Source organism: Nilaparvata lugens, chromosome 1 (genome assembly GCF_014356525.2).
Source record: "Nilaparvata lugens isolate BPH chromosome 1, ASM1435652v1, whole genome shotgun sequence".
NCBI lineage: Eukaryota > Metazoa > Arthropoda > Insecta > Hemiptera > Delphacidae > Nilaparvata > Nilaparvata lugens.
In genome coordinates, this window is record NC_052504.1 from 71,684,251 (window position 1) to 71,697,811 (window position 13,561).

Below are 13,561 nucleotides of genomic sequence, written 5' to 3' on the forward strand. Positions count from 1 at the left end.
TTTCCTGTGAATTATAACGTCTTTTTCAAAATTAATCATCAAATCTCATTTTTCTTCACAATTTATTGCTCTCAATTACACTGTTTTAGGCTATTATGGAATCTGCACTCCAATTAGATGATCTTATTGGAGTCTGAATATCATCAATGATGGATTGAGTTAAATTTATTTATTATAATTCACAGCTATACTCACTCCAACTTAACAGAATGCTTGTTTGAAAGATTTCTGAATTTCTTCAAATAATATTACGTTTTTTGTCTTTTAAAATATGAAGGAGCAATCGATAATAATATTATTGAGAAGCAAAAACTATATGCTATGAACATGAATATTCTTATTTAGAGATGGATACAATTCGTCCTGTGAAATTTTTGGATTACATTTTAGAGATAAATATAAACAAACTCACTCAGAGAGAATATTATACCCGGAGAGATAAATAGGTGATGCTGAAAGTTATCTCATTTCACGCTGGGTCTGCTTGTCTGTATATCTTGTAACCATATTTCTCTCTTTTGAAATGGAAATTTCTGTACAGCAGACTGGGTAAGAAGTTGTGTGATAAATGTTGATTATATCCTCAGTGGAGTGATAATTTTATTATATATTTTAAGCAGTGAAAAGTGGATAGAAGTGAAAGTAGACATTGTGATGGTGGGAGAGTCTATTAGATGCGAATACGAGGCGCGCAACTCGCATTTGGCTGATAATGCAAGTTGTAAAATACACTGCCTACAGCTGCAAATGAAAAGGGTGGCCCATGGAGGAGGAAGGGGGCGAAGCGCGGATTCAGGGGATGAATCTGTTTCCACAGAAATTCCCCCTCCACGCCACTTTGATGAGCCTACTACACTTGTCACAATATTCGCTGTTTTGTACAAGACATATTTTGTTGCTCTACATTTTCCACACATAAAGTCATTCATGTGTAACGAGAAACACTGAAATGCTTCTCAACGTCAGAAAAAGGTTCAACGGCCATAATGAGCCATGCACAAGTTATGGTTCTGGATAAAATATGTAATTCATTATCAAAATGCTCAGATAATTTTATCTCATTATCAAAATGTCAAATAATTTTATCTCAGTACAGTTATTAATTATATAGTGAGGTCCACGTTATAATGACAGTGGAGAAAGATAGGAGAACAACGTTGCCGATCCTCCGTCTTGTCAATGCCATCTATAGACGGTAGCTGATACAGGTTTATTGATGTAATATTAACTGTTCATCCCAGTTTAAAATAATCAATTATATTTTATTAAATAGGAAATTATATTTTTCAATAATTTCATAATGAATTTGCATAATGTTCAATCCTACTTCTCTCTCTCTCTCTTATTTCTCTTTCTTCTTTCTCCGCCCGTTCCTGGCATTACGCAATTTGCGATAAGGGTGAAGAACAATGGTACAATTGTATTTCGCTATTCTACGACTCAGTGCACGATCAGACGTTCTACTGTACGGCTGTACGCCATGCCGGCTCCGTGAGCTAGCTCGAGACCCGTGCTGTCTCTATTCTTCTTCAACGAGACCGTGCCGTCTACGTGGAGACCCTTGCCGTCTCAAACGTCCACCGCTGGCGACGTTATTTGTGCCCTGAAAATCCTTCGCTGGACAACAAAGTAAGTGCCAAATTTCCTTCCCTTCACCTACTATTTTTCTAACAAACTTGTCACCGAAATTTTTTTTACAGTCTTCATTATTTAAAACATAATTAAGATGGAGTATTTTGTTAGTTAATTAATAATTCTACATTATTGAAAGACGATCTGGCAACAGCAAAGCGAGAAAGAGTTTGTTGAATGATAGACAAGGATAGCAATACCATTGCTGATCATACACTGTCATTATAACGTGGACCTCACTATAGGAAATTAATGAATAGTAGTGATTTTAATTTATATTGATTGATAAAGTGATTTTATTAGTATTTAATAAGTAACTTTAATTGCAATAGTTCTAGAAAGAGCACTGAATATTCACTGTAATTTGACACTGGAAGAGGAGTTTCATTTACTGTACTTTTTAGTATTGAACAAATCCTGGTTCAGTTAAAAATAGTACCTATCGTGAGTACAGCGAAGATAGTTTGTGCTGCTAACTAATGCTAGAATTGCTTTGTGCAAATATACTTATTGAATGTTACCGACATTTATCTTACTATGAGAATGAATAATTGGTGGCAGAAATGTCAAAAAATGTCCTACAATCTCTCGAATAAATAAATCTCTCTACTACACATTTTTCTACCTATAATTCCATTTGATTAGTTCATACAAATCAAGTCCCACTCCGCACAACATAAGAGACTCGGCAAAGTGTAGCATGGGAATGAAATAATGAATAAACCAGGATGAATAAATAGAGCGGCGGCGTTTGTAGCTTTGACGAAATTAAAATTTGCTCAGTTATCTGCTGCTAGATGGCGCAGAGGAGCGAAGGCAGTTGAATTAGTGTGGGCGAGAAAGGAACGACCTTATCGCATGGCATAGCGCGCAGCTCGTGCTCGGCTGCAAGGGAACAGCAGCAGCAGCAGAAGCAGCAGTAGTAGCGGTTCATCACTCATCCGCCTGCAGCTATTGTCTCAGTCAGCCACCAATCGCAACCCCCTCTCCTCCTCCCCATCATAGTCACTCATTCCAACCACTTTATCACCTTCATCCCTGTTGATTCCTCTTTCTATCATCCTCTGGTTCTGCTATATCGTCTGACTCATCCGTGTCCTCTCCGTCTACTACTTTGAATATTTTATCTCACTGTTAACCCAGTATATGCAACTCATTATTTTTACAACTGTATAGGCTTCTGTATAGGTGACATTTTCACTGATATGTTTTTTAATTATTCATTATTTTTTCTTTCCTTCTTTGAACATCTAATTTTTCTATTAACTTGAATTTTTCTCCTAATCTTCTAATCTCTTCCATTCATTTTTCTCCCATTCCTTGTCTCCCCTCACTGCTTGTTGTTTTCCCGTTGTTTTTCTTCTCCTTTTATCCCACCAACGTTCTCCTATTCATTCATAAAAATCTTCGCCGTTGATATTCTATCTTTAATTTCTTCATCACCCTCTCCTTCTTCTGCCTGTTCCCATCCTACAGGATATTCTTCTCCACCTTCTCCCCCACTCATCCTTCTCCTTCCTCGCCTCCTACTACTTCACCTCTTCTCCAATCCCTGTGTCTTTCTCAATCAATCAATCAATCTTCCCTCTTCATACCCTTCTACTTCTTATATTCCTTCTCCTCCTTCTCCTCCTTCTCCTCCTTCTCCTTCTCCTCCTCCTCCTTCTCCTCCTCCTCCTCCTCCTCCTTCTCCTCCTTCTCCTCCTTCTCATCCTCCTTCTCCTCCTTCTCCTCCTTCTCCTCCTTCTCCTCCTTCTCCTCCTTCTCCTCCTTCTCCTCCTTCTCCTCTTCTCCTCCTTCTCTCCTTCTCCTCCTCTCCTCCTCCTCCTTCTCCTCTCCTCCTCCTCCTCCTTCTCCTTCTTCTCCTCCTTCTCCTCCTTCTCCTCCTTCTCCTCCTTCTCCTCCTTCTCCTCCTTCTCCTCCTTCTCCTCCTTCTCCTCCTTCTCCTCCTTCTCCTCCTTCTCCTCTTTCTCCTCCTTCTCCTCTTTCTCCTCCTTCTCCTTCTTCTCCTCCTCCTCCTTCTTCTCCTCCTACTACTTCACCTCTTTACCACCTCCTGATCCTCTCTCCTCTTCAAACGACTACCTCATACCTTTCTTCCCATATCACCTTCTTCCTTCTTTCTAAAATGATGTCTTCCTCGCTTCTCTAGTCTAACTTAATGAAGCTGTGCCACTTTATATTGCCGTTATCTGTACAAATAAATCATTGAAACAAAAGAAGCGGCGCACACTACTCCTCGGTTAGTCAGCCTGCAACATGCTCTCCAATGAGATGCCCACTTAATGATACTGTATCATTCCCGGCTGCTACTTTGCAACCCTACCAGTTAGTAAATAGTTAATGAGTGCCGGTTATTAGAATTAGGCTTTATTTCGGTTGATAGCTCCAGGACGGGACGAGAACGCTTTCTTCTGCACCAAGGAGGTTATGGCAGCCGATCTTAAATCCCCTCCACAATTTAGTCAAGAATGAGAATGGTGATCCCTCATTCCGTCATAATATCCATGTCTGCCACCCCGGGTGCACAACAAACACAATCCTTGTAAGCCGTGTCGTTATCAATTCATGATTTAATAACTTTCCGCGCGGCCCGTTGCGTTTCAATTTCGAAGGCCACAGATCATCATCATTAACATTGCTGTCTTCTAATTCTTCCTCCTCTTCTTCTCCTTGTCCTCTCACTGTTATTATGCTATAATCTTCACCAGACCTCTTTCTCATATTCTTACTTCTCCCTCTCCTCTTTTTTCAAAATTCTATTTCTTCTCTCTTCCTCTATCATTCTCCCTCTCCACCTTCTCCTTATCCTCATTTACTCCCTTTTCATCTCCTGTTTCACACCTTTCCATTTTCAAACTCATCCTCTATCTTCTTCTCATCTTCATTGTCCTACTCTCCTTCAAGCGTCTTCTCACTCCTTCCCTGTCTTCATCATCATCATCGTCATCATCATCATTATCATAAGTTTCGTCATCATCATCAACAACATCATAATCCTCATAATATGCAATCATTGTCATCAATCATGATTCCTCTATTCTCGTATGTCGCTTTATTCTGTCTAGTGAGGCAGAAATATTCTTCTTTTTTCACCACCTTTTTCATTGTAGTTTGCCCAACTCTGCTACAATGCAGTCCATTTCGCCCTCCGTTATTACCATCACTGTATCACATGTTCGCCTTCATGAAGAAAAATGGTTTGCATTATCCGCCGTGGAATAGATGCACTGGGTAGCGTATATTTTCGTGTAGGTTATGGACCAACGTTATGAATTCAACTGAAAGTACTTCTGTGAAACGTTCTTACTGTTCTGGTGGCAGGAACAGAGTTCAGGAAATCAGGATGTACTCATCAGTCATCTATACTACCGTTGAAAAAAAATATTGTCCTCTTTGATTTTGAAATTAAATCATGTCATGAATATTCAATTTCATTGAATAAGGAAACTTCATGTATCTCAACAATCTAGTTTTTCAAACTTCTCACTGCAATACAGACAAACTGGCTTACTACAGTAGAATGCAAATTAAACTGTTTGTTTAGTGGGATGTATCAATGTAATTCACGAGAAATCCTGAAAGTTTAAAGCTACTCTCAGTTTTAGAAATGGAATGATTTTTAGTAATAAAACTCCTATCAATTGAGTTGTTGTGACTTCCACAAAGAATAATAATCAATTATCTTTTATATTAATTTGATATATTCAGATATCTTTCACGTATATCAATACAGTTACAGAGTGATGATGGAAACTGATTTTACTTTTTGAAAATCTCATAATTCCACAGGAAATCCGCAGTGAACAAAGTCAACACAAATTTAAAAAATCTGGTGTGGTACACTCACACAACTTTCCTTGCTCATATTCGAAACTACGATCAGACTTTTGTATATGTGTATATATAATTGTTTTCAGAGTACTTTTTCCTTTGTGTAAATTGTGAAATTCAATGATTTTTTTAGTCGTCATTTTTTTAAAGTCGTCAAAACAGCTGTTCTACAGATGAAATATCTCGACTATGTGTTCTTTTTATGAACTGCTCTACCTACCTACCTACAAAGTCCATTTCTCAAGGATGGGGTGGACCCCCCATTAGTTTTCCAGAAAGGAGACTCAAGCCAGTTAATAGAGCTGATAAATAACTATACAGAGTATGAATTTGAAAAAATCGGTTAAGTTATTTTGAAAAAATCGTGAAAAACATGGTTTTTTAGTAATTATCCGCCATTTTTCTCAAGAATATTACGGAGCTCCTGCAATTTTCCAAGGAAAAAACTCATGTCATTTGATAGGACTTATGAATAGCTTGAAATACTCATGGCTTGAATTTGAAGAAAATCGTTAGAGCCGTTTTCGAGAAAACCGTAAAAAACCTGGTTTTTGGTCATTATCCGCCATTTTTCTCAAGAATATTACGGAGCTCATGGAATTTTCCTAGAAATGAGACTCATGCCAGTTGATAGTGCTTATGAATATCTATCCATGGTATGAATTTGAAGTAAATCGTTAGAGCAGTTTTCGAGAAAACCGTGAAAACATGGTTTTTTAGTCATTTTCCGCCATTTTTCTCAAGAATATTACGGAGCTCCTGAAATTTTCCCAGAAATGAGACTTATGCTAGTTGAAAGGGCTCATAAATAGCTATCCATGATATAAATTTGAACAAAGTCGACACAAATTTAAAAAAGACAATCGATTTTCTGCGCTGTTCCCCATTGAATGAAAATTTTCAATGTGTGGCAGATTGAATAAATAAATATGAGAATTTACTAGCAATCTAGTGGCAACGTTGGAAATGGATGATGTGACGTGATTGTGCTCAGTCGCCTGTGACCATCGTGACGTCACATGGTGTGGCATTATTTCGCATCAATGCTCTACCACACATGTGACGAATAAAAAATAATCGCGTCTCAACTCAACTGGAGCCGTATTAATAATCGGCTAATCTCTTATTTCTCTCTCTCTTCGTCCTCTTTCTAATCTCTATTTGGAACTCTCTCCTTTTGTTCTTCACATGCTTCCATTTGTCCGATTTTCTATTCTATCTCTCACACTGACTCGCGCTCTCTCTCTCTCTCACACTGACTCACGCTCTCTCTCTCTCACACACTCTCTCTCTCATACTCTCTCTCCATCTATCAATCTTTCTCTACTCACCCTCACATTCTATCATTCTTATCACTTCTCATTTAATCTCCAGTCGTCCCTCACTCAAAAAATATCTCTCTTTCGCTTTCACTCACTTTCTCTTACATTCCTCATCACTCTCCATTGTATTATTTCTCCTATTATTTGTCTTCCACTTCCTTTTCTACTTCCCATTTCATTCTCTCTCAAACTATTGTTCTCGACACTCAACTACATTTACCATGCTACCGTCGTACATGATAATAATCTAAATTTCCGTATACTCTTACAAACGCAGCTCGAACTAATAATGCCCAAAATCTATGCATCTAGCTTTACACAGTTAAACTATTGTTCTATTGAAACATCAATTTTGACCCCATCACTTTTTTGCTCTGAACGATGATCTGTTGTAATTAAAAAAATCACAGTTTCAGTTGTACGACTACAATAGTATATTATGTCACTTTTCCATTGATTGAATATATATTTCAAACAACAACATACAATCAGTATCATGTTGATTTTTTCGCATTCATACATTTAATGGCTTATAATCACAATATATGAAAATAATATGTTAATCTTCTCTATTTAAGTGATAATAATGAGAAATATCAGTTCTATTTTCTGTTTTGAAGCATCTAAATTTGTAAACATATTTAAGGACTGAAAATTTTGTGAAGTGAAGAACTACAAGGCAGCCTATATCGGACTATGTGTAACCCCATCTGAATTTGAGAGAGAAATAGCACAAGGTTATCTTATTTTTTCTCTCCCTATCATTCTGATGATGTACTTATTGTATGAATGAATAAATCAATATGCAAGAAAAACTAGTTGAGGGTTGAAAGCCATATTATTATATCTCGAATCAGGGTGGATGAAATCTTATGAATCAGGATGAATTCAATAAGAAGTGATCAAACTGGGAGTATTCATATGTGGATAATACATAAATCTTCAGAAGTGTTATTTATTATCGTTTTTGCGAAGAGTGGTTCTCAGCTTTGAGCTTCATGCGACTTTCCCAAAATTTAATTAATGAATGGATATGAATCCATTAGATGTTTCATTCAACTAAAATAATATTCAATATGAATCTATTAGATGTTTCAATTCATTCAATATTTTAATCATTTTATAATAGGAATGAATACACTAGGGGTGACCACAGCGGAGAAGGAAAGGAGATATATTAGGGAAGGATGCGTGCTTGGCTTCATGGGGGGCACCACTGAATATATTCAATGCATTGAGAAGGCGTGGAGATCTGCAAGGCTGAGGCAACGACAACCTACCCCTTCAAAATGGAAATAGCAATGTGGTAAGACAAAAAATTGACAAATTTTGTCGATTGGTATTAATCTATAATTCCAGTTCCAGTTCCAGCGTGATTATCTACTTTCAAATATTCTGAATACGACTGCAGTCCAAGATATAATACTTTTAAGAGTATAATTGGTGGTGGAAATCACTTTTGAAAGATCTAAATAGTAAAATAACAAATTCATGATAATGTAATAACATTACTAATCCAAGAAGCTTGTAACCCGGAACTTTCCAGATTCAATACAAATCCTCAATCAATCTATTTTCTCAGCAAAACTGCTATTTGTACTACTCAAAGCAAGTATAATATTTTGAATGATAATGACTACCTTAAAGAGAACTGAATTCCTGGAACAATAGAGTCTTCTTCTTATTCATTACACGTCGATATCAATTTTTCAAGATGTTTAGTGCAAGCCTGCTCGTAGAAGCTCTTTTGTTGGTACAGATCTCCTTGTCTCATCAAATCAGAAATCTCAGCCAGAATAATTCCCTCTTTCTTCCCCAATCAGCAAAGACAACAAAGATTCCCCTCAGATTCCAGAGCACTAGTGATCTCTCATTACGTCATCAAAAAGCTCAATGAACAGAAAGCTGCTGACCCCTCGGGAAATGTCTAACTCAATGATGAGAGGGGGAATCGCAGATCTCTGCTTTCGCTCTGCAAGGCTTCAATGTGTTTCAGCAACTCAACGCCCTTGACTACTTGCAGCAAATTAATAACCTACGCCTACTTTCTGCGCAAAGCTAATATTAGTCTTTAATAACAGCCGAAAATCAGATAGGGCCATTAAATATTACTGCTTCTCTGTATGAATTTTAAAATGCCACCCACCTCAACGTTACGCTTGTCAGGATTGGCTTCATGGAACCATGAACAAATGTTTATTATCATTCAGTGATTCTGGACCGCCGTAAGGATAATCAATAATAAAATGGGTACATTGATACTACATATTCTCAAGTATACATCACTAAAAAATAATATCCTATCATTGACGCAAATCAGAAAGAATTTCACCATAACCATAAACAGTATTATGATGAATAGTATTATTTTCAACGACTTGTAGTTTGAGCTTTCAACAACTTGTAGTTTGAGCTTGACATGACAATATTCGATATGAATCAACATATTAAGCATCGCGTCTTTAAATGAATTACCAAAACGTTGATAAGTTGGTAATTATATTTTCTGTCTCACCTGGAAGGATTTAAGAAGGATGGTAAGATTGAACAATAATTACTCGACTTACAAATAATAATAATCACAAAATATAATAATTATAACAAACTATGGAGGATAAAGGTTAGTTTTAATCAAGGTACATTATACAAACTGTGTTTAGATGAGTTTCAAACTGTGTCAGAAAATAGATACAGTGCTGGAATTGGCAGAAAGTTTGCCTGTATTCTCTGTACTTCCAAAATTGATAATCATTCTTATTTAAACTATTTCTCTCCTTCTGTATCCTGGTTCGGAATCAAACTACTACTATTCATTCACGGATTCTTGATGTTTCCCTGAACGATTTAGTAGTCTTGTAATCAGTAGGGAATACAATTTTAAATATGATACTAAGAGCAAAAAAAAATTCTGGCCGCTAGAAATGGAATTGAATTCCATTAGGCAATTTTTACAGGGTTTTGATAAGTTTCGAGTGATAATGGATCTACAGAAAGAAAAAACAAAATCCACTATTTGATAGGCAAATATTCTGAAAAATAATGCCTTTTTTGAACCCCAACAGGTCGTAAATATTAATCAAGAAGTGCAGTTTTAGGCGACAGTTACGAAGCAGTGAACAACGCACTCTCCCCAAATTGGAAGTGACAGCCTATTACCGGGCCAATATTCGTCAATTTTTCAAAATTAACCTGTTAGTGCGAATGACACTCGTCATCACTTCCAAGCGATTTTTTCGAGTAATCGCCGCGCGGAACGCCACATCAAATAAATTAACCCAGCCGTCGAATTCAGTAGGTGACCGTTGAAGGTGATTACTCTCGTAACTCGTAACTCGTAACTCGTAACTGGTAACGGGCTCCGATAAATTAAAACATCGCAGCGAGTGGAAACAACACAGAAAAACTGCTCCAATTCATCATCATCTCCATTCATGTGGAAAATCTGCACATAAGTACCCTCCAATCAACTACCTTGAAATCTGTGACCTGGAAGCGCTAATTCATTAGATTATCACACTACCATGATTTCAAAGGTGGGTTTCTATTCCAGTTACTGGTTAGACCATTAGAGGCTATTTTTCAAGTGATTAGTTAATGTGGAGGCATATATATAGTAGGTAAGACCAAAACACTTGTATGGTGAGTAATTTTATTATATCAATACGACATAGATTATTGTATTCAACATTAATGACTTCCTTGTTCATCTCCGAAGATTAATTCAATAGTTGTGTTTGAAAACTTCAAGCACTTTATAAGCAGTTGTTTCGTAAATTTAGGAAATTTCATACTGGGGAATATTGAGCAATTATTGCAAAACTTTTTTCCGTCGAATGCGTGTCTGTAGTGATGGTCAACACTCATCTGACTTATCCACTGTATTTCGTGATAATCTTATCTGTTTTTGGGAATCCACTCATTTGTCTCGTATATCCATCCAAAAGCTCATGAGCCATTTACTCTACATCGTCGATTAAAATGATCCTGCAATAGGAAATAAATACAAAAAGTTAAACTTCAGGATTAATTCCAAAATAAAAACGGAATATACAAAACTGGGAACAGGATGAGTGTTTCGAATCACATTTCCTCATCCGATCCACGCATTCAATAGTCTAAAAAAAGGAGTATTACTGATAAGACCAACATGAAACAGTATCAGATCAGCATGTAAAATTGCAGAACTCTTATTTCAAAATAAGAGTGATGATTGGTAAAAATTATTTCTCGTTGATGTCTGAAGGAAATGAATATTTTATGAGTTCTGAACCCCTCGAGATGATGAGTCAGAGCGAATCTTCCAGAAGAGCAGAGTCCAACTGCTCAGCTAGATAAATTCAATCTAGCTTCCAGCGAAGTTTATCTTTCAATTGAACTCAACAATCACTTCAAGCAAGAGTAATAGCACCTCGAATGATCATTCCTATTTCTGTGAACTTCACATTCACATCCATCCCTCATTCAGAGAGAGAATTTTCCAGATTGAAGAGCTTAAAGCAACGTTTTCAATGATGGATAGTAAAATCAGTATTTGATTAGAAAATTTGGAATTTGACCCCTGAATCCATCTCTGTTATCCTTATGCTTCATTACTCTGTAGAAAGAAGCGATTTTTCTACAACATTCTACGTGAAGTCCAGTTTTCTCAGAGTAATAATAATTAAAGATTGATTAGGTGTTGATGAATGAGGCTGGAATGTTGGAAGGTGAACAGTGAGCAGTGAGCAGTGAGCAGTCTGTAGGGAACAGAATGACACCTGCACGATGGATGAGATCCCTTGAGCTCTCTCTGTCACCGAATTGCTAACCGTAAAGATTCCTTCTCATCCCACCTCTTTCATCATTTACTTTCTCTCTTCATATTCCTCTCTTTTCACACCCATGAGACCTGCCAGCCTCGTGCCACACAAAATTAGAGCGCACAGCAATCCAAGGTTTTAATCGAAAAATTATACGGGTAGCGCTGATAAAAGCAGTTTCCCCCTTATTTTATTCAAGCAATTTAAGTTATTGCTGGCAGTTCAGACAAAATGAAATCAAGCGCAAAAACCTCAGAAGTTTACTTAGGGATTCATGGCGTCTGACACTTGCATGAGTCATTCATTATCATGGTATTGAGCTTGACTTGATTACTCTGGTGATTTCCAAGTCGATCATTCCAGGGACCAGCTCCTTGTGCGTTAAAAAACTGCATAAAATAACTTGTTACTTTCTTCCCATATAAATCTGTCCAATAAAAGAGACTTGAGATATTTTCAAAAAATCCACATTATTTAAATAAAAATTATTAATTCATAGGAGCATGCTCTCGTGTGTGCTCACACATCAGCAAATTCACTCTACAAACTCAATATCTGTTTATCATAGAGAAAGAGGAGGTCGCAGTTTGTCTAGTTATTATTGGCCTGGTCCTTTTTCTACATGCTCTGCCATTTCTTGAACTGAATTAATAACAATTCATGAGCATCGTGTAATGCTATTGAGAGAGTGTAACAAGTTCGATTGCCACTTTAATGAATTACCGTACTTTAATTCTTAAATTACATCAGTCAATTTCAGTTCATATACATATTCAACTTTGGTAGTTTTATTTCCTGGTTGTTAATATTTTTTTTGATAACATCTAGGTATCATATTCCTCTGATCTAAAATCAAGATCAGATTTTTAAAATAGCGTTATTTTTGAAGGATTATGAGACTCCGACTACAGTAAAATGGGAGCGTTACATTACTATAGAGTTGAAAGAAGCTTGAAATAGATTAGTTATATGCATTCTACTCCAGATTGGTGTGGTAGAACACCCAGTAGATTCAACATACACCTGAACCTGTTTCCACAACTTAGGAATACCCACATCTGTAGGTTTATCACCTCACCGTTTGCCTCAAGGTGTTTACCTCAAAATGATACATTATATAACTGGAACATCTGGTATTTGGCGAGGTGGGAAATCCGTTGAGTCTCTCCGACTCATATAATGATAATAACTGTAAAAAAACGTAAATGAAGAAGTCAGTGAACTTTAGTACTGGTATTTTACAATCGGAGAAATTTGTGATAGCCTAGGTGAATTTATTCATCATATTATTAGTAATTTTCGGTATATTATTATTAAAGAATCTTATGGAATTGTGATAATCGGAACTATTTGTAATAGATTGGGAATCAATATTGATGAAATGATTGTGAATTGTAACGGAAACAATGAACGAGGAGTCAGCAGTATGAAGCCAGCCAGTGCAGGCCGCTCTCGCTGCTGTATCTTTCTAACTCTAGTTAATTTCTCAACTAATTTCTCTCTCTGAAAAGTGGCGTGATTTTCCGAGTGACCAGCAAGGAAAATTAGGTCTTGAAAAGGCAGTCATGGCCGAGCATTAGATTGAAACACAGCCTGGACGGGTTCCAGAGGCCAAGCAGAAGACTCAAAAATGTTCGTAAAAGTGATCTTTTTGTTAATTGTGATCGGTGAGTGAAAACAATTTTGAACATACAAAATCATCAAATTTTATTGCATATTCAAATTTTCGGCAGACTAGGGCGGGCTCCCTTTTCGAATTTTGTTCAAGAATACAATTTTCTTTTCCACTGTAATTGTTTTACTCAGAGAGAGAAAGTAGATAGAGGTCATAATATTGTTTCATAATATGTAGTTGGAAGAGCTGTTGATTTTATCTTTTTAATCTGGAATTCAGTGTAACTATTATCGAATTGACGACATAATAATTGAAATAATTATCACTGTATAATACCCAGTTCTGTTAATATTATCTTG

At 36.7% G+C, this 13,561-nt stretch overlaps 1 protein-coding gene across 1 annotated transcript in view; it reads left to right on the top strand.

Annotated features, from left to right (window-relative positions):
* Nucleotides 1–7,542: 7,542 nt before the first annotated feature.
* LOC111055197 overlaps nucleotides 7,543–13,561 on the top strand; it is a 58,217-nt gene continuing 52,198 nt past the window's right edge. Inside the window, exon 1 of the mRNA XM_039441912.1 lies at nucleotides 7,543–13,254. Within this exon, the coding sequence (XP_039297846.1) occupies nucleotides 13,218–13,254 (37 nt within the window). The 5' untranslated portion in view covers nucleotides 7,543–13,217. The remainder of the gene's footprint in view (nucleotides 13,255–13,561) is intronic.